The 21,786-nt window shown below is 44.5% G+C and overlaps 1 protein-coding gene across 1 annotated transcript; it reads left to right on the top strand.

Moving 5' to 3' along the window:
* The first annotated feature begins 383 nt into the window (after window positions 1-383).
* Window positions 384-20,744, top strand: HMGCS2 (3-hydroxy-3-methylglutaryl-CoA synthase 2). Its single transcript, XM_053592267.1, has 10 exons — window positions 384-553; window positions 4,942-5,396; window positions 9,529-9,654; window positions 10,415-10,579; window positions 12,438-12,603; window positions 14,338-14,508; window positions 16,562-16,668; window positions 17,231-17,356; window positions 18,582-18,690; window positions 20,355-20,744. Exons 1-9 carry the CDS (start codon window positions 450-452, stop codon window positions 18,686-18,688), a joined length of 1,527 nt encoding a protein of 508 aa, XP_053448242.1. The 5' UTR covers window positions 384-449; the 3' UTR covers window positions 18,689-18,690; window positions 20,355-20,744.
* The last annotated feature ends 1,042 nt before the right edge of the window (window positions 20,745-21,786 follow it).

Genomic DNA, 21,786 nt, shown 5'->3' with positions numbered 1-21,786 from the left:
CTGTGCCATACTCTCTCCCAATTACATGGAGAGCATAACACATTAAATCATAGCTGCTAACAGGGTGGGTCAGGTTACCAATGGCCCAGGAGTAACGCAGATAAAGAGTCAGAGTCAAGACAGGCCAAAGGGGGTTACCGTGGGATGCGTTCCAGTGAGGAACATTGTAAGCTGCTCTCCCTTGCTTAGAGCCTGAGAAGGGAGACATCAGGCTAGCAATTCCCAGACATGCCCAGGAGCAGGGTGGCTGTGTGCGTGTGACTCACCCACATTCCCAGTGAGCCCTTTGGCCCAGTTTTAGAAGCTGACTGAGCCTGGCTGAGCAGGGCGGGGCTTCCAGAGGCAGGAGTCTCAGGGTCCTATAAAGCCCAGCCTGCTCAGGGCTCTCGGCTCCTTGGTGTCTCCTCCTAGGGCTGTGGACTGCCGGCCTTCTGCTTGCTCCTCTGGAAATGCAGCGGCTATTGACTCCAGTGAAGCAGGTCCTGCAGGTGACAAGAGTGATGCAGAAAGCCTCCCTCACACCTGCGCGCCTGCTCCCAGCTGCCCACCAAAGGTGAGTCCAGCCATCCCAAGGGTCTGTACAGGTCACTCTTTGAGAAGTGTCTGGGAGCCAGTACAAGCTAGTCAGACACCCTGCTGTGGGGGGACCGGGGGTGGGGGGTGTGGGGGGGAATAGGATCCCAGTCAAAAGATGTCAGGGTTTATGCACAGCCTCAAACAGCAACTTAACTTCGCAGGATCTCATTAATGCATCTCTCAGCAGTCCCTGTCAGCTACAGGATGAGAGGGTTCCAAACCTCTGACACCTGCTGTGTTCATGAATAACAGCACCTTTTGTTCTGCCAACTGCACCAAGCAGTAAAAATATCAGTAGCAGGGCCCACGGCTCTCCCCTCTCCACCACTGTTCCCACCCTGACCCCAAGACTCTGCCAAGACCCTCAGGATTCTGTGCCAGCTACAGTGTTAGCAAAAGCAGTGCTCCAGGTCAGTGTAGCCAGATCCATAATGCACCAGGGTTAGGAAGCTGTGTTTGCCTGCGCTCCAGTTTTATTATAAAAGGGAGGCATAAAATTTAAAGATAACAATGTGTGTACATGTGTGTTGGTGCCTTGGGCCTCCTCTGTGTGATTATCTAACCCTAAACCATCCCAACACCTTAGCACTAGTGTTTTCCTTCCATTTTTCTCTCTGTATTCCATGAGTACTGACTACTTAGAAAAGTGATTGGGATCTAGTGACTTCCCTTGCCCAGTACGCAGGGAACCTGGGTGTATAGAGACGTAAAGCTTGTGAGCCTTCTTCTTTTCCTCGTGACACTGCCATCCTCGACACTCTCTGCACCCCCTGCTGAACCACTACCCACAGGTCAAATGTCCCAGCTCAGAGCTTAGCCTGTTTCTATATTATTTCTGAAGAAGGAATTGATGTGGCACCTATCAGTTCACACAACAGTTGGCACCAGCTGGGAGACAGACATCAGTCCTCACCAACGTTCTGACTTCCTTGGTTCCAACTCCAGAATCATCATTCACACTTCCCCCTGGCTGTGCTCACAGTTAATCCCGACATCCATGGCCTCAACTGATACTGCTTTTTACGGGTCTACTCTGTCTCTGTATGTCTATCCCCTTTAATCCGACCTGCACCCACCCTGAGTCCAACCTAAGAACCACTCCCATCTCAGAATCTGCTTTGCTGCCTCTAAATTAAGAATGCTGCCCCCACTTCATAAATTTCTCACATATTGTCTCCTGCTTCCCCACAGCACCCACCTCTCCAGAGCCCCTTGTCTGTTCCCTCACTCCCTGCTGTAACCACTGCTCCTTCATCCCCTTCCACTTTTACATTAGCAGAAGCTCCCTCTCCTATCAAGCTCGGTCTCAAATGCAACCTCTTCCATGAAGCCTCTTCTGATCCTCCTACTGACAGGTTCTCTGCTTCCTTTGAACTCCTGTGGGATTTTGCCCAGATACCTCTTATGGTCCTAACCACCTTCTGCCCTTAAGTTGCCCTCTCCTCTTCTTTGTCCAGCCCCTTCACCCCCACAACCCCTGCTCAGAATGATGCCTGGCCAGTTATAGTTAATTTTGAAACAAGGCAAGGAGGCAAGATGGAGTGAAGAAATAAAAGCTTAATACACGTTCTTAAAGTAGACAACACCAGAAAAAACCTGGTTTAAAACTAAATAAAGAGATCATTCTTTAGAGAAAGCACAAGGTTAGAAGGACACGCAGCTATAGTGGCTTAAAGCTTCTGGAAACCTCTACATGTTAACTTTCTTCCAGGCTCTGTAATCTACTTCTAGGAATATCCCCCTACCAGGACAGTTACAAAAGTTATGAACTGACTGGTGCTTAGAGTCTCTCCTTTGTCCTGGAAACCTTTGATTTCCGACCGGAAGACATGGAAGGAATTGGCCCAGAGAAGGCAGAACAAGAGTGAGGTTCAGGGAAAAGACAACTAAACTGGCAGGACCAAGGGCCAGTTAACCATTAGCCCCCAGTGCTGGGAAGGCTCCTCCATAAATATTTGAGAGTACAAACTCCAATTATTTGGAGGGTACCAAATAGATAAATAAACTCCAAATCTCTCTTGTCAGACATTGATGCACATTTATCGTGTTGCCTCACTGTCTTGTGATCACATAATCCACTTTTGCTGCACAGCCATCCTTAAAAGTGGCCTTCCTGTTGTGACAACTGGAGCTACCAGAGATCTGGAGTCCTAAAGACAATGGGTGGATCCGTTCAATCTGAGCGACAGCTCCTGCAGCATGGAGCTACATTAGAAAACCTGGCACCAAAGGCATGGAAGGGACAGACTACTTCTAACACATGAAAAACTATGAAGTTACTCTAAGCACATCACTTCACCAGTGTGTGCCTTAATGTCACCATCTACAAAATGAAGAATGTCACTTAAGTGACTGGATTTCAAGTGCTTTAATGTGGAAGCACATGGGAGGTGGGCTGGTGAGCCCTGTGTTTGTAGCAAGCAGGAGGCTCTCCAGATTTTCCCTGCAGGTTATAAATGTCAGGGTTGAAGAGGTGTAAATGGGTCCAGAAAGGAAATGTATCATCTCTCCCCTTTTCTACTGGCCCCTCTGCCTTTCTCTCTGGCCTCATCTGGAGTGGCTCTTTCTGCTGTCTGTGTCCCCACAGGTCTGCTCAGTCCACTGTGTATTTATCTGTAACATCTGCCTCCTCCCTTAGGCCATGCTCTCTGTGGGCACAAAGGATGTCTTAGTTACTATTGTGTGTCTGAGCAAGCACTGTGTGGGCTGTGTTCAATTTGTATCGGAAGGCTGAATCAGAAAAAGCAGATAGGACAGAATCAAGCAGAAGACTTCCTTAAGAAATAGACAAACAGGATATGCTCTTGTGTACAAAAAGGACAGAAGAAGAAGAAAGGAGGATAATAAGAGGTACACTTTAAAAATGAGTAGTATTTTTAAAATTATGCTCTATAAGGGTTTGTAACACACAGAAGTAAGTATATGACAACAATAGCTCAAAGGGATGGAGACGATAAATAAAATTTACATACAGTAAGGTTTTTGCACTATTTAGAAAGCAATAGAAGCATTAATTTAAGTTAGATGACAGCAAGCCAGGTATGCATATTATAATCTCTAAGGTCACCACTTAAAGAAAAAAAAAAAGGAGTAAAATAGACAAATAAATATTTGCTTAATCAGAAAGAATACCGGGGGCGGATTAAAGGAATGAGGAGTCTATGGAGCAAACAGAAACAAATAGCAAGATTCCAACTATATCAGTAATTATAAAAAATACAAATGGACTGAATATTCTAATCAAAATGCCACTACTGTAAGAATTGTTACAATTTTTTAACAGATTCAAGTATAAGGCTGGGTGCGGTTGCTCATGCCTGTAATCCCAGCACTCTGGGAGGCGAAGGCAGGTGGATTGCTGAGCTAGGGAGTTGGAGACCAGCCTGAGCAAAAGTGAGAGCCTGTCTCTACTAAAAATAGAAAAATTAGCTGGCTGTTGTGGGGGTGCTAGTTGTCCCAGGTACTCAAGAGGCTGAGGCAACAGGATTGGTTGAGCCCAAGAGATTGAGGTTACTGTGAGCTGTGATGCCATGCTACCCTCTGTCTACTTAGGGTAATGGAGTGACTCTGTCTCAAAAAATTTTTTGAAAAAAAAAAAAAAAGATTCAGGGCGGTGCCTGTGGCTCAAAGGAGTAGGGCGCTGGCCCCATATACTGGAGGTGACGGGTTCAAACCTGGTCCCAGCCAAAAACTGCAAAAAAAAAAAAAAGAAAAAGATTCTACTGTATACTGATTACAAGAAACACATGTTAAATATAAAGACTCTGAGAGGTTGGAAGTTTAAAAGAACAGGAAAAGATATACCATGCAAACAGTAAGAGCTACTATACCTATGTTGGCGTCTGAAAATGTAGACTTTATGCAAAGAGTATTACAAAGACGTAAAGAGATACTTAATTAAAGATAAAAGGGTCAATTCAACAGAAAGCTTTAACAATGCTAAATTTGTAGTTATAACACAACTTCAAAATATATTTAAAAATGAATTAAACAATTGCTGTATCACCGTCTTTTAAGAAAGAAAACTACAGATCACTAGTGAAATTTTTGTTTGTGAGATAGAGTCTTGTTCTGTCACCCTGGCGAAAATGCAGCATCACCATTTTAGCTCACTGCCACCTCAAACCCTTGGGGCTCAAGCAATCTTCCTGTCTCAGCCTCCCAAGTAGCTGGGACTACGGGCGTATCCCACCAGGCCAGCTGATTCCTCTATTTTTAGTACAGTCTCTCTCTCTTGCTCAGGCTGGTTTCCAACTCCTGACCTCCAGCACTTCTGCCTCAGCCTCGCACATTACTAGGATTATAGGTGTGAGCTGCCTACCTGGCCAGCATTAATGAGATTTTTGATTGTTATCTCCATCACAGGTTTTCTACAGTCTCTGCCGTCCCTCTGGCCAAAACAGATTCTAGGCCAAAGGATGTGGGCATCCTTGCCTTGGAGGTGTACTTCCCAGCCCAATATGTGGACCAGACTGACCTGGAGAAGTATAACCAGGTGGAAGCAGGGAAGTATACAGTGGGCTTGGGCCAGACTGAAATGGGTTTCTGCTCAGTCCAGGAAGACATCAACTCTTTGTGCCTGACGGTGGCGCAACGGCTGATGGAACGTACGAAGCTCCCATGGGACTCCGTGGGCAGGCTGGAAGTGGGCACTGAGACCATCATCGACAAGTCCAAAGCTGTCAAAACAGTGCTCATGGAACTCTTCCAGGACTCGGGCAACACTGACATTGAGGGCATAGACACCACCAATGCTTGCTACGGCGGCACCGCCTCCCTCTTCAATGCTGCCAACTGGATGGAGTCCAGCTACTGGGACGGTATGTCGTGCCAAGGGGACTTATGTAAGAAAGGAGCTGGGGTTGGAGGCGGAGTATTGTCAGTTTTGCCTTTCAGTTCTACCGTTGGTTTCACCTAGTGAAGGAAGAACAACGTAATCACACATCTGCTGCTCCCATCCAACACCCAAGGTCATAATAACCACTTAGATCCCTATGTCTTCATACTGCTGGGTAGACAGCATGTTCACACAGCCATCGTTTAGTCCTCACAACAGCCTAGGAAGTGAGTGTCACACCTGAGTTACAGATGGGAATATGGAAGATCTGATGTCTTACACATCGTGAGTGGCAGAGGCAGGACACCAAACCACATGTAACATATTTTATTCTACCTGTTTCTCTTAAACATCTTCTAAGTCTCTGAGAAAGACATTGGTGATATTGAAAAATTTATATGTTTAGATGTTAATGGGGAAACACTGTGGTAGAAATAGGCTTAAAGAATCACAGGATAGACTGTTAAACACAGAATATTTCTACTCACTCTCCCTTGGCTGGCTCCTAGGATCCTGGTTTTTGATGAACATTAACATTACCTTGCATCTTACTTCTATCTTCCCCCAAAGCTATATTAGAGGAATAACCCCTTTGATGGTAATAACCCCTTTGATGGTAAGAAAAGATCCCAGGGAAAAAGTACAAGATGAGACTTAGACACCACAGCTCCGTTAATAATTAGTGATGAGTTCCTTAGCTTCTTTGAGCCTTGGTTTTCTTATTTGCCTATCTGCCTTGCAGGATTGAATAAAATAACCCGTAGAAGTGTGAAAGAACAGTACTTTGACAATCAAGGCACTCTGTATATACTAAGTTTGAGACTAGGATTAAAAAAGCCTTGGAACTGTGGGCAGTGCCTACGGCTCAAAGGAGTGGGGTGCCGGCCCCATATGCTGGAGGTGGTGAGTTCAAACCCAGCCCTGGCCAAAAACTGCAAAAAAAAGCCTTGGAACTGATAATGAACATTAATTGTAAAGTTAAAGTCTTAATGTTGACAGGACCCATAGAGATTATCTAATAATTAATTATTCTAATCCAATATTCTTTGTTTTAAAAAAGAGGTCAAGAGGAGTCAGAGTTTATGTCTGTTCATACAGTAAGGTAATGTAATTCCGTAAGTCCATCCCATGCTTTTTCAACTACCCTGTAAGACCCCCCTTTTCAGTTCCATTGATAGGGTTTGGTGGTCCAGTCTCCACACCATCAAGTGTGTTCTCATTTTGCTTTTCCCACTTGGCACTTGTATTTTTACCTCTCTAGAAATCCTTACCTGCTACTAACACGTCCAACCAAGTATTTAACTGGAGAGTAGAAACAAAGGATATGTGACATCTACAAGCTTTTAACCAAAAGTTAAAGAACCCATTGTTAGAAGCTTGTCAGCTTTAATCACATCATTTCAAATGAATAGATCCTGCTGTGTTGCCTGATATTCCATAAATGAGGGTTGCAAATGTATCCGTTCTTTAATATGATGTCTTGATAGAAAAGTAAAAATAAAAAGGCAACCATTAAAATGTGACTTTTAAGTTTGTATTTGAAACAAAAAGCATGTCTAAGTTTGAGCACACACAAGTGGACAGCACACTCTAGAGGTGACAGCAACCACCGAGACCAGAAGAGGCCAGTGTCAATGAAATTTCTGCTCCTGACCCAAACACCCATCCACCCGGGGACCCTCAGACAGGAGGAAGTGATTTTGGGACTCACCAGGGAGTTCTGAACAACTGGAAAGAAGGGAGAGGGTATGAGGGAAGGAAAGAGTGGTGCTGGCTCAGATTGACTGGGAGTCCCCATCTTTTCATGTCTGTTTTGTAATGAAAGCAATTGACATTGATAGTTGAGGAAATATATATGCATATTCACAAAAGGGTATAAAGAAAAGTCCCCTTTGGACACTGCATCACCACTTCCCAGAATTGAGCCTAACAGTGTCCACGTGTTCTTCCAAACACTTTTCCACAGTTCTTTTGTACCTGCAAGCACGCGCATGTCTATTCCGTTTGAGACATCATACATGTTATTCCTCCTGTCTGATATCTTAGAGATCATTCTGTAGCAGCCTATGCAAGGTCTTTTAAAAACTACATAATAGTCTATTGATGGATATGCCAAATTTCATTTAAGTAGTTCCATATAGATAAGTGTTTAGATTGTCGTGTTTTTGCAATTATAAATACTGTTTTAGTGAACATTGTGCAGTAGCTGTGTATGCTGTGGCCACGTGCTCCACAAATAGATTCCTAGAAGCAGAATTGCAGGATAGGTAGACTCAAAAGTTTGACAAACTGTGCCAAATAGCTCTTCAAAATTCACTAAATTACATTTCTACTGTACCTATTTGCAAACTTTCCAAACTTTGTCAATTAAATAAGTAAAAGTATAGGATTTTTTATTTGCCTTTCAATATAAGAAATCTTAAATATTGTTATGACATTTATTGGCCACTTTTCTGTTAGATTAATATAATTTATCTTTTTTTATTAAACCTTTTTTTGAGACCGAACCTCAAGCTATCACCTGGGGTGGAGTGCTGTAACATCACCGCTCACAGCAACCTCCAACTCCTGGGCTCAAGCAATTCTCCTGCCTCTGCCTCCCAAGTAGCTGGGACTACAGGCACCCGCCACAACACCGGGCTATTTTTTGGTTGCAGCCACCATTGTTGTTTGGATTCGAACCCGCCAGCTCAGGTGTATATGGCTGGCGCTTTTGCTGCTTGAGCCACAGGCGCCGAGCCTTTCTTTTTTTAATTAAACTTTTATAAATGAAGGAAAATAAGTAGCTTTGTGTTGGTCATAGGTATTGTCAATACTTCCCCAATTTGTCTTTTGACATTGCTTCTGGTAAAAGGTTTTTATTTTTAGGTAGTCAAATTTACCAGCCTTTTTCTAAAAGCCTCCTAAGTACTTGCCCATAATTTCTAAATTTTTCCACAATGTGTATATGTGTATTTATATAAAGAAATTGTTTTCCCCAATTTTATATATATAAAATACATCCTACATACATATATTTTTATTTTAAGTATATAAATATATTCTGAGTATGTTTAAAAATTTATTTTTATATGTACGTTTTATACACACATATCATTGGGGGCAAAAGAATTCTTTTTTTGCTGGAGTTGCAGTTGGGTTTGTAATAATTCTTAAGAGAAATGAATTTTGGTTGGAGTCCTGACTCAGAATCCTCCTACCATTTATTAGCTATATGGTTTTAGGCAAGTGACTTACGTTCTTTAGGCCTCAGTTTCTTCATCTGTAAAGAGGAGATAACTTTATCTGCTATGTAGGTTTATCATGAAAATTAGATTATATAGAATTAAGGCTCTGGGTGAGTACTGGGGGCTTCCTGATAGGTTAGATAAAATGCTAGAAATACTACCGTATCTCCCCCACAGACTCACATTCGGTGGGCAGTACTTCTATCAGATGAAAGGGAACAAATAATAGTTAAGACAACAGCTATTTATTGTATGAATAATAGATTGCCACAAAGTTAGTGTAATTGGGTCATTCACATTAAATGTGGTTGCTCAGCATAAACTCTTTTCACAATGAGGTATTACCAAGTAACACCAAGCAATTCAAGGCCCACGTGTGGGATCGAGTTACAATTGAGCTTGAATCAGTTCCGTATTCAGCTGCCTAATCTCTCTGGAAGGCAGAGTCCTCATTCATCAATGTGGACATTGCCTACCTAATTGGGTTGTTTAAAGAATTATTTGAGGACAACTGGTGTCTAGCTAGTATTTAAATGTTAGTTTCCCTCTCTATTCCTTGCCTTTTATGATTTGGAAAAAAAATTCAGGATTATGGAGTGCTGTAAGGTGACTGGTATAAAACAAAATTGTCTCCAAATGTGCCGATAGAATGGGCAATAGAATTCTGAATAAATGAGCATTTTACAGTTAGAATTTTAGGACAGTAAGGTTTGGCTGTGCATTCCAAGTGCCTCATGAGTTGTACTAGAAGCTATAAGATCCATGGGGCTGGGGTTGTTGTTTTGTTTACCACTCCATTTCCAGTACCTAGAAGTGTGCCCAGCACACAGCAGGCACTCAGCCCACTCCAAATCCCGTAGTGGTGATAATTCCTTTCTCTCTTTATAGGTCGCTACGCAATGGTGGTGTGTGGAGATATCGCCGTCTATCCCAATGGTAATGCTCGTCCCACAGGTGGGGCTGGAGCTGTGGCGATGCTGCTTGGGCCCAATGCCCCTTTGGCCCTGGAGCAAGGTTTGTAGTAAATCACTCCCAAGAATCTGTGTGTAGCACAGGCAAAACCGTGCAGGGGTCCTCCAACTACGGTCTGCGGACCACATGCGGTGGTGTGATTGTATTTGTTCCCATTTTGTTTTTTTAATTCAAAATAAGATATGTGCAGCGTGCATAGGAATTCGTTCATAGTTTTTTTTTTTTTTTTTTAAACTATCGTCCGGCCCTCCAACAATCTGAGGGACAGTGAACTGGCCCCCTGTTTAAAAAGTTTGAGGACCTCTGTGTGCCTATATTGGCCTACTGGCTACTCAGGGCTGAGATACAGGTTTGACGGTGAGGTCGCTTGGGTCCAAAAGGCTGGTCTGAGAAGCAGTGGTTAGGGAGGGAAGGAAGAGGGAATTGCAAGGTCGCCTCCCTTCTGCATCATCAGACATGGGAACAATACCGCCATGAGTCATGTGGGCGCCTTAGGGAACCGTGCTGGAGATTGACAATGAAAGGAGGTGACTGGATGAGAAGTGTCACAGTCTATCCTGCGACAATTGCCTTCTATTCCTGGTTTGTTAAGCCCACGTAGGTGCAGAAAGGAAAATGCAAACCTCATCCATGTAATGCCAATGACCTATTGAACCCTTTTGACTATTTGAGGGAAGGTGAGCAGGCTCAGGCTTGGGCATGGGAGACAGGAAGTGCTGGGACGTGCTTCTTTCATCCTCTGCGCTCCAGATAGGCTGTGCAGATTTTGAAACCCTCTGTAACCCACTGTGTGCCTCTCCAGGGCTCAGGGGAACCCATATGGAGAACGTTTATGACTTCTACAAGCCAAATTTGGCCTCAGAGTACCCACTGGTGGATGGGAAGCTCTCCATCCAGTGCTACCTACGGGCCTTGGATCGGTGTTACACATCATACCGCCACAAGATCCAGAACCAGTGGAAGCAAGGTATGGAGCTCAGAGAGCAGAGAGCAGGGGCTCTGCTTACAGGGGTCACGAGCTTGTACCTTTGTACCTACACTTCTAAGGCAAGGTCTCCTTTCTCCTTTCCTGCAGACAATGTTAAGAGAACCGTTTTCTGTCCCCTTCTTATACTCTTTCTTCTCTGGGTCTTTGCTAAAATCCATGTGGATGTCATTCAAATTCAAGTATAAAATTGCCTATAGCTTGAGCTAAATGAAAGAAAGTAAACGATCCAGACCAAAGCCACCAGTATGAAACCACTGGGTGTCAGCCACCTGGGAAGTCTGAAGACAGAAAACTAAGTTCACAAACTCATCCTAGAAAAAGTGCTCTGAAGGGTGGACCAGGCACTGGCGTCTGTGCATAGCTTCTCAAGCGGAGCACTTCAAGGTGACCGTAGTGACATTCAGCAAGGAGGCATGTAGCACTTTTTCTAGGATGAGTTCTCAAACTTAGTTGTCTGATCCGGTATTTCATGAAGCAGGGTAACTACATCCTCAGGAGATGGGATTTGCTTCCAAGGCAGGCAGAATTGAACTCTGGGTTGTAGTCCATCGCCCTTTAAAGTCTGATTGATGTGGGAAAATCTTGCTTTCTGTTATAGTTTCCGTACAGGAAAGTGTTATCAGCGATTTTTCTCCGTATAGTGATATGACAGGTTGATTTTATTTCAATCTTTAGTTTTCAAATTTTCCTGGCAAAAAATATGTACTGCTTTCATAATCAGAAAGGAAGTGAATACATTTTTTTTTTTTTTAAATACAGAGAAACCCACGCTAGAACAAAAAGTGGCCAGCATGGTGGTTCACACCTATAATCCTAGCACTCTGGGTGTATTTCTGGAGCTCGGGAGTTCGAAACAAGCCTAATAAGGAATAGCTAGACCCTTTGTCTACTAAAAATAGAAAAATTAGCTTGGTGTTGTGACTGGTGCCTGTAGTCCCAGCTACTCTGGAGACTGAGGCAAGAGGATCTCTGGAGCCCAGAAGTTTGAGGCTGCTGTGAACTATGACACCACAGCACTCTACCCAAGGCAACAGAGTGAAACTCTTGTCTTAAAAAATAAAACAAATAAAAAGTGTCTCACCTACTTAGCCATGCCCAGGTGGGCATCTGCAAAAGGCAGGTTTCAGCGCAAGAAAGGGCACATGCCAAAGCGCAGAGCAGCAGTGCTTTGGGGGGGCATAAGGAGCCACATCTGGCCCTTTCCACTGCCTGCCAGAGGCAGGGGTTGAGGAGAAGTCAGCGTGGGCCTCTCTGCCTCTGCCCTCCGTAACATTGTCATTGGCTAAATGCTCTTGTCTCCTGAATTCTTATGACATTTTCATGTTACTCCTTATTCTCCCGTGGAATCTGGTGGATGCTACTTTGGATTACAGAACCAAAGTATAAACTTTCCTAATGGCAGAAGTGGCATTGCCCTCCTCATTAGCATGAGAGGGACAGTCTGTAGGTGCAGAATAGGAGACATGTGACCCTGAGCTAAAAGCCAGCCTTTTCTTAGCTGGGTGACCTTGGATGGATGACTTCCCTTACTTTTATTGAGACTCTGATTCCTCCTCTGGAAAATGGTACCACACAGAGTGGACATGGGGCCAGCATCTGTCACGGAGGTGGCAGCAGCGGGTCCGAAGTTGTGTGTTTCTTTCCCTTCTTTCCTTATATGTGGCAGGGTAGGGGTTTAGTGAAGGCGTGAAAAACAAATGAACAGACTTTGTGTTTGCTGGAGGTGGGAAGTAGTTCTCTGGGGGGCTGGAGTCCCCTGGCACAGTTAATTTTCAGACTTAGGTCGAAACGGCTCGTCCCTCATGCTACATCCTTGCGTCCGTGCTTCCCCTTCCAGCTGGCACCGACCGACCCTTCACTCTTGACGATTTCCAGTTTATGATCTTTCACACACCCTTTTGCAAGATGGTCCAGAAATCTCTGGCTCGCCTGATGCTCAGTGACTTCCTGTCAGGCAGTGGCAACACCCAGTCCAGCTTATATAAGGAGCTGGAGGCCTTCAGGTGAGTCCTCTTTGTGGGGTGCCTAAGGGCGCCCTCACATCTTGAGCCTGGATTACCAGCACTCCTGCAGCGATGGCATCCTTCCAACGTGATAGAAATGATACCAATTTCTGCACAGAGTGCTGGGTTGTTGTCCACATCGGGCCCTCCATGTGTTTGCTCAGGGGAACATGGGGAATTTGCCAGCACCTCTGGATCAGGTAACTGTAAGAAGCCACAGGGGAAAAGCAGAAAGGGAACGTGAGTGTGGCTAATCACCCAGTCAACAAATATTTTCTGAACATCCGCTGTGTGCCGGACATCATTCTCAGCTCTCAGGAGGCTACAGTGGCTATGACTCCACGGTGCCAGCCCTGGAGGACCTCACAGTCAGTGCCAACTCTAACACACAGAAGTCAGTGGTCACACTCGGGGCGGAAACTTGGGGGCTATCAGGTCCATTCGTACCTGTCATGATCTTAAGTGATGTCCTGCTCACTGCCTGAATTTCTCCCATTTATAAAATAGGGCAGTTCAACCCCTCAGATGTCAAAAATCAGGAAGAGGGCTGTTTATTGACGCACTACTCTAAGATATTCAGAAAAGAAGTGTTTTCAATGCAAAGAGTTTCCTCTGGAGAGAGAATCTTTGCCTTTCTTCTTGGTGTCTATTTGTGTCAAGTTTTGGGCTATTCTACCAGTATCTGCCCCTATTATTAACTACTACTAACCCTGCCACTAACTAAAATGTCAAAATTATAAGACCTGCCCTATCAAAATGAAAAGTGTAATATATACCAAGGATAATAGCTGAATATCTTTAATACATAAATATATTATCAATAATAAAATAAACCCTCTGTTAGAAAAACAAGCAAAAGATATGAACAAAGGATTTCTTTTGAAATATATACATGGTATAATCAAATTTTTAAGGTGCATGCTTATTAGTAAAATGTACTAGTTACCATTTTCTTTACATAGTCTTTTTAAAATTTAAATACCCAGTATCGACAAGGCTATGGGGAAATGGGCAATAGGGGATGGGTAAATTGATAAAGTGCTTTCAGGAGTGATAGAAGAGTAGAAAGCAAATGCCTTAAAGATGTGCACACCTTTGGGCTCAGTAATTCCACATGTAAAAGAACACGTAGCTATTCCCTGCAGTATTTTAACTAATGAGATCGTTTAAAATAGGGTACATCATGTCATTGACCATTCTGCAACCATTAAAAATAATGTTATATAAAATGATCTAATGTTAGGGATAAATCCACACACACTGAGTTAAGAAAGCATGTACCCAGAATGCATCGTGTGATTTTATTACTACTTTCTAATATATTTTATAAAAGTGGGGATGGATTTCCTAAGAAAAATATAAACAATATGTCCTAAGTTCTATCTCTGATTGGTATATTAGTGGCATATTTTTCTACACACTTTTATGTTTTTCCAAATGTTGTAATAAACACACGTCCAAAGTCTGCTCTGTAAAAGCTGCTACTATTTTTTTTTTATTAAGTCATAGCTGTGTACATTAATGTGGTCATGGGGCACCATACACTGGTTTTATAGACCGTTTGACACATTTTCATCACACTGGTTAACATGGCCTTCCTGGCACTTTCTTAGGTATTGTGTTAAGACATTTACATTCCACATTTACTAAGTTTCACAAAGCTGCTGCTATTGCCCTTGCTCTCTCCCTCCTCTCCTGCGGCTTCTCACCTGGCCACCTCTGGTTGCCTCCCAGGGGCCTAAAGCTGGAAGACACCTACAGCAATAAGGACTTGGACAAAGCGCTTCTAAAGGCCTCTCTGGACATGTTCAACAAGAAGACCAAGGCCTCCCTCTACCTGTCCACACGCAATGGGAACATGTACACCTCTTCCCTGTATGGGTGTCTGGCCTCACTTCTGGCCCGGTGAGTGCTGCATCTGACCCCACCTCTGACAGGCCCACTTCATGGTCTGAGGGCTCAGCCAAGTTTGTTTCTTTCCCTTGTTCAGACCTTTAGGTTAAGGTGAGGATACAAACAACTAGGTTACAATGTTTGCATTTGTTAGGTAGAGTCCCTCTTGAAGTTGTGCCTGCACCCAAGAAGTTTGCCAGATACCCTTCATTGTGCCCATTAGGAGGGAGCACATCCATTCCCCTCCTTTTTATCCCCCCAACTTGAACTGAAATGAGTTTTTATCTTATGTGGGTATTAGATCATCTACTGGCTTCATATTAGTATTGAGTACATTGGATTCTTGCTTCTCCATTCTTGTGATACTTGTGTTTCAACTCCATCCAGGTTAATACAACAGATGTAAAGTCCCCATCTTTTTTTTTTTTTGAGACAGAGTCTCACCCTTGGTAGAGTGCCATGGTGTCATAGCTCACAGCAACCTCAAACTCTTGGGCTTAAACGATTCTCTTGCCTCAGCCTCCTGAGTAGTCTGCCACAATGCCCAGCTATTTCTTTGTTGTTGTTGTAGTTGTCATTGTTGTTTTAGCAGGCCTAGGCTGGGTTTGAAACCCTGGTGTATGTGGCTGCCCTAACCACTGAGCTACGGGCACTGAGCCAAGTCCCTATCATTTTTACAGCTGAATATTATTCCATGCTATACATATACCACAGTTTGTTAATCCATTCCTATTTTGATGGGCATTTAGATTGTTTCCACATATTGGTGATTGTAAATTGAGCTGTGATAAACAATCTAGTGTAAATGTCCTTAAATAAAAGGATTTTTTTCTTCTGGGTAGATAGTTAGTAGTTGGATTGTGGGATCAAATGGAAGGTCTAATTTGAGCTCTTGGAGGATTCTCCATACTTCTTTCCAAAGAGGCTGTATTAGATTGCATCCCACCAACAGCGTAAAAGTATTCCCTTCTCTCCACATCTGCATCAGCATCTGCAGCTTTGGTATGGTTTAGACTTTTAAAAGAAAAGAATGGAGAGAGGAGAAAGGGAGGGAAGAAAGAAGAAAGAGGAAAGAAACTTATTTCAAAGGTGTATATGTACAGGCACATTTGCAATCTGTATTAAACACTGATCTCCAAAGTGAAGTGCGTGGATATCAGGGGATATGCAAGATTTTTTTGGGTGCAGCAATAAAATAGTAGGAAATCTATGCATATTTTTGTCTCATCTGCTTAAAAATCTCTGTTATTGGTAGAGCATGGTGGTTAAAAGAGTCTAGTTGCAGAGTCCACACCTGGGTTCAAATGTCTTCACCACCTACTAGCTTTGACCTTAGAAAAATTCTTACTCTCTATGTGGCTCATATGTATAAAAACATTTGCCTACTGTTTTGGTGAGCATTACATGTCTAAAACAGTTAAAGTAGCAATGTTCAGTGGTTGAGCAATTGCTAGTTGTTAATTCCTTTTTTTTTTTTTCCTTTTTTTTGAGACAGGGTCTCACTCTGTTAATAGGGCTAAAGAATGGTGACATCATGAGAGCTCACTGCAACCTCAAATTTCTGGGCTGAAGCAATCCTCCTGCCTCAGCCTCTCTAAGTACTAGGATTATAGGCATGAGTCACCACACTCAGCACTAGTTGAAAGTTTTCTGATTTTCTGTTTTGTGGGTTTTATACAGAAATACTGCATATAACATAGGAAAAAATGGGGTGAATTTGATTGATAGGGGATGATCAACATGTTAGCACTGTTGAACAATTACCAGTAAACATGCAGCTGGGAGGGTGAGTCCAGGAGTCTGAGCCCCATTTGGAAGCACCTGCAGAATTCACTAACTTCATCTTGTCTTGTGAGTGGGGAGAAGTTCCATTTACATCTAACTCGGTCGTGAGTCTGCGGTGCCTCAGAGATCTCAGATTTTAGCTGTCCCTAGGCCCTACCAAAAGTCACTCTTCAAGTCGAGGGCCTGAAGCTCATTTCTAGTTGCAGGACGTGGGCAGGTGCTGGATTTGCTGTGCACAGTGTAAAGCCAGGGTGGCTGAGGCGGGAGTCTCTCCCTGCAGGCACTCTGCCCAGGACTTGGCCGGCACCAGGATCGGTGCCTTCTCCTATGGCTCTGGCTTAGCAGCAAGTCTGTTTTCATTTCGCGTGTCCCAGGATGCTTCTCCAGGTAAGTCTCTGCTGTCTATCAGGCACTCCTGGTGAGACTCATCTGGTAAAAGAAATCAGGTTATGATTAAGAGCAAACAAAATCACCGAAGGGATTTAAGCAGTGGAGTAAATTTGTCTAATTTATTCATTTAAAGCACTCCGTTGACTACTACTTAGTGACTAGATTGAAGAGGAACAAATGGTGATGGGGGGAACCCAGTTACCTTGTTCCAGTGAGTAGCTCAGGGAAGAGGTAATGGTGATTTGGTTGTATTTTGGTAAAGAGACGTTGATGCATTTGAGTTACCCAGTAGGTATATATTGATTACTTTGTGACTGATGTGATCAAGGACGTATATCTGATTACTATGTGGGCTATTCCTTGACTAAGTAAGTGTGTCTACCTACATGTTTTGCTGACATGTGTATAGGCTTATCACTTCTTGGTATGCTCAGCCACACTCAGAGCACTTCCCCCAGGGCGCAGGTTCCCCTGAAACTTGGCTCTCCCTGGGACTCCTGGTGTGGCAGTGGTGATAATGACAGGAAGAAAGTGTAACAGTCTCGCTTTTACTTCCCAGGCTCCCCCCTGGAGAAGCTGGTGTCTAGTACCTCAGACCTGCCAAAACGCCTGGACTCCCGAAAGCGAATGTCTCCTGAGGAATTCACAGAAGTAATGAACCAAAGAGAACACTTCTACCACGAGGGTAAGACAAAGGGCAGGAAGAAGGAAGAGAAGGGATTATTTGGGATTATTTTCAGATTCCAAGCCATGATGCTGGATGACGTAGTCCCATGGCAGCCAGAGCACAGTAGAACCTCTGTAAGTTGACCACCCCAGGGCCTGTAACACACTGGTCAGCATATGGAGGTGGTCGGCATAGAGAACTCCCATTGAGGACTTGTGCATGTCCGGTCTATGAAGATTAGGTCAACGTAAGATGGTGGTCAATGCAGGGAGGCGGTCAACTACGGAGACGCAGTGCAGTGCAGAGAACAGTGTAGTCTTTGAAAATGCTGTGAACAGTTTGAAGAGTCCAGACTTTAGACACAGATATACAAATTTAAACCTGAGCTGTGCCACTTACCAGCTGTTAGTCTTTGGGAAAATTGTTTAAATTTTTTCAGTTGTTTTATTTCTAAAATCATACCAACTTTGCAGGATTTCCAAACAGATTACATGAATCATTGTATATTAATAAGTTACCAGCACATAATTATTGTCTCCACCCAGTGCCCCGTCCTCTTTTGTTATTTCCCAAAAGCAACAAATGAAAGAGAAACAAAAGCCACAGGTAGCACTGGAAAGCCAGATGGTGATTTTAAAACCATGGTGATTGTATCTTCTTAAGTAAAACTTTGGGCTTGAGAAGTCTGGGTTTAGAATATGGTCTGAAAAGGAGGCACAGCGTATGGAATTAGGAATGTTCCAGAAAACCTAGACCCTAGTGGCCATTGATTTCATCTAGATCAGGAGATATGTTATAGCAAAAAAAAAAAAAAAGAGAGAGAGAGAGAAAATAAAAGCAGGAGCTCTGAGATGCACATCAACGTACAAAGCCCTGAAGTAGAACTAGGAAGGCTCTGGGAGGAAACAGGAGGCTCTGAGGTCATCCGCACCCTGGGTAGTACTGGAGAAGGATATGATGGAGATTTCAGTGGAGGAAGGCTATGTTCACCGTAGGAGAACGTCACACCCTTATAATAACATCGTAAGAGCCGGGCCTTCAGTACTACGTCCGGTGTGGCTGCTCACCTGGCTCTTCTGCTGGTCCAGTGTGCTCCTCCTGGTATATTCAAGGTGAAGTTGTGGCCCCTTGCAACACAGCCAAGAGAGCCTCACGGTGAAGCTGTACCTGTCCCTATGCTATTTTCTCCTCTCCAAACTCATGAACCTCTTTGTGAGTGTTGCCTGGTCTCCTCACTCTGCAGTGAATTTCTCACCACCTGGTGACATCAACAGCCTTTTCCCAGGGACTTGGTACCTGGAACGAGTGGACGAGCTGCATCGCAGGAAGTATGCCCGGCGTTCCGTCTGAGGGTGAGTGAGGGTTTGTAGGGTTGGTGACCTAAAACCCTAATGCCTTCCTCTAGTTCTGACATGGTAACCAGGCGAGGGATGGTCCATAGCTTCCAAAATGATCAGAGGTGAAGAATTTGTACAATGAAGACCAATTGAAACTCTTGGGGCTTTTTGCCTTAGAAAGGCAGAAACTGGGTAAGGGGCATGTTCTGAACATCTGGAGTGTGAAAAACAGGAGTCTGGTTTGTTTTACCTGATCTGCCCAAGATAACAAGCTCTCCTGGAAGCTCCATCAAAGCAAAATTAGCACTGGGAAGAGGGAGCAGGCTGTGAAGCTAATCCTGTGGAACTCAGCACTCTCACGGGATGAGATCAGTGGCGTGATGCACAGCCTCAGAAAGGACACACGCCAGCGTGCTGGGGACAGATTCACAAGTAGAAGTGTGGCCGGAGGTTCTGATACAGCCAGACACCCCGGCTGGAGGGAGGCTTGGGCCAGGGATCTGCACAGCAACGTTCCTGCCCAGTGATTCCTTTGGGGGAGAGGCAGGGAGGTTCAGAATGTTAGTGGGGGGCTGGGGTAAAGAGAAGAGAAGTGGCTGGAGGAGGAGAGGGGTGAGAGAAGTAGGGAGTTCTTCATGGTATTTTCAAAAGGAACAGCAAGGATTCAGGATTGGAATCAACCCAGAAATCTGCCTTCAGCTTATCTACCAAAAAGCTAAGATACACAGAAGGAAGAGGGGAAGGGATTTCTTTTATAACCATTTATACAACTGTCTAAATCTCAGTTAATACAGTTCCCAAGCCCAAGGTTTTAACACTTTCCCCCTCCTATGGCAGATGAAGAGGGAAGAAGGAAAAGGTGTGCCAAGGCAGGGGCAGGGGCAGGGAAAGGAGGGAAGAGGCCAGTGGACAGAGGAGATGGACAAAGTCCAGGGGAGGAAGCAGGACAAGTGCTGGGCGGGCGCTTCGCTCCTTCCTGGCATTCACAGGTGCCAGGCTGCTGGGGGCTGTGGCCCAGGGTCAGGGGCGGGAAGAGGTGAACAAGCCGGCTGCCTGACCAAGGCTTTAGGATGCAGGGGAGAAGGATGGGCCCAGGGAGCCGCCCACAGGACTCTGTAATGCCAGGCAGTCTCTGTGTGTGTGTATTTGTTTGAAATATGGGTCTTCAGGGCAGGTCAGTGGCAAAGAGGAGGCATTAAATACATCAACTTAGTGTAGTCATCAGAAATGGGGGAGAGGGAGGGAGAGAGAGAGAGAAATGTGGGGTTTTCAAGGGAAAATCTCCAAATCAGACTTCTTCCTTCTCCTCGTAGACACCTCTCAGTCTCAGGCAGCACTGTAGTTAAAGAGCAAAGCCAGTGCTCTTTTGAGCTTTTCTATGCAGACTGTTCCTATAAGCAATGGGCCTGCCACAGTGAGGTTTTAGCAGAAATGCAGGGCTGATGTCAGCAGGGCACACGGGGAGCTCTGTGGTGCTACCCAGTCTGCCCTCCTCCCACAAGCAGACGCCAGCTGTGCACCCTGGGACTCCAGCCTTGTCCCCTCTAGACTGGGTCACAGGTCCCTCAGGCGTCCAAGCTTGGTAGGTCCCAGGAGCGCCCCGGCTGGGTTGCAGCTAGGGATCCCCTCTGCACAGCCCAGTGCCCGGGATGAGCAGCATCTTCTTTTGTTTCTTTAAGTTCTACAGATCTGTGGAATGGCTCCTGGGGGAAGCCAGGAGCACCTCCTGCTAGCAGAGCTTCTGCCCATGAATCACATTTTTAAAATCCTGCTTTAAAGCTGGCAAGTAAATCTGAATCAACCTCATCGCCCTATAAATTTGGGCGCTGTGGAGTGAGGCACCGCCCCTGTGGGCCCGTCCTCCTTCCCCGCTGCAGCCGCTGTCTCCAGCTTTTGGTGTGATGGACTCGAGATGAGAGAGTGAGATGGAGAAACTAGAAGGCTGTTCCTGAATAGCTGGTCTCCAGAAATGTGCACATCAGCTGTCTCTTTCAAGAGCCAGAAAAACTTTCCTATCTTTTGTTACAGCTTTATTATTATTATTATTATTAAACTTTTGTGCTACCTTATTTTTGTTTCTTTCTTAAGGTTTCCTGTGAATTTCTCAATTTTGTATTCTGTTCTAAATGGCAAATAAAAAGAAAGGAGGAGGAAGGGAATCCTGTATTTCCTGGAACACAGAACACAAGAAGCGTAACAGCCCATACACACATAGAGAGCCTGACAGGTCGCCTGGTCGGTGGGCTGCATCCTCACCTCACACGGGCCCCTCTCCCCTTCTAGTTCCATTCTGTTTCTGCCACCTGCCAAGTGCTATGACAGATGCAGGCAAGCTGAGATGCCAGGACATAGCTGCCAGCTTGCTTCTCTAAAGACACCCTGCAGATAGCCAGCAGACGAGGCCCACAGGAGCTAAAGAGCAGAACTCCGTGGTTGTGTCTTGCCAGTGTTATTTAGACAAAGAAACACAGGCCAGAGGTTAACAGGTTAGCTTTTGCTTCCTCCAGGCCCCCCACTGATTTATTATTTATTTTTAAATTTCAGATTAATGTGAGTGTATAGATGATTAGGTTACATTGTTTGCTTTTGTTAGGTAGAGTCCAAGTTGTAGTTGCCCTCCCCACCCAGGGGGGGTGCCATGTACCCTTACATTGTGCCTGTTAGGTGAGAGCACACCAATGCCCCCTCCTCCCCTTGCCTTGCCCATTCCCACTTGAATTTAATTGTGTTTTTCTCTTATATGTTTGTGTATTTGTTCATCTACTGGTTTCATATAAGTATTGAGTACATTGGATACTTGCTTTTCCATTCTTGTGATACTTTACTAAGTAGAATGTTCTCCACCTCCATTCAGGCTAATACAAGAGATGTAAGGTCTCCATCACTTTTAAGGCTGAATAGCATTCCATGGGATACACATGCCATGGTTTATTTATCCATTCATGTGTAGATAGGCACTTGGGTTGATTCCATATCTTGGCGATTGTTTCAGCTGTGATAAATATTCTGGTGTAAATGTCCTTATGGTTAAATGATTTTATTCTCCTCCCACCCCCCAGAAATGAAATATTCAGTAGGAAACTATTCCATTGGAGGAACAGGGTACTGCTT

The sequence above is a fragment of the Nycticebus coucang genome, chromosome 5 (assembly GCF_027406575.1).
Source record: "Nycticebus coucang isolate mNycCou1 chromosome 5, mNycCou1.pri, whole genome shotgun sequence".
Lineage (NCBI taxonomy): Eukaryota > Metazoa > Chordata > Mammalia > Primates > Lorisidae > Nycticebus > Nycticebus coucang.
This window is presented reverse-complemented; position numbering and strand designations above follow the sequence as displayed.

Coding starts and splice junctions, on each gene's coding strand:
- HMGCS2 (XM_053592267.1), top strand. CDS start 450: ATGCAGCGGCTATTGACTCCAGTGAAGCAGGTCCTGCAGGTGACAAGA. Junction 9,655..10,414: donor CCCTTTGGCCCTGGAGCAAG/GTTTGTAGTAAA, acceptor GTGCCTCTCCAG/GGCTCAGGGGAACCCATATG. Junction 17,357..18,581: donor AGAACACTTCTACCACGAGG/GTAAGACAAAGG, acceptor CTCACTCTGCAG/TGAATTTCTCACCACCTGGT.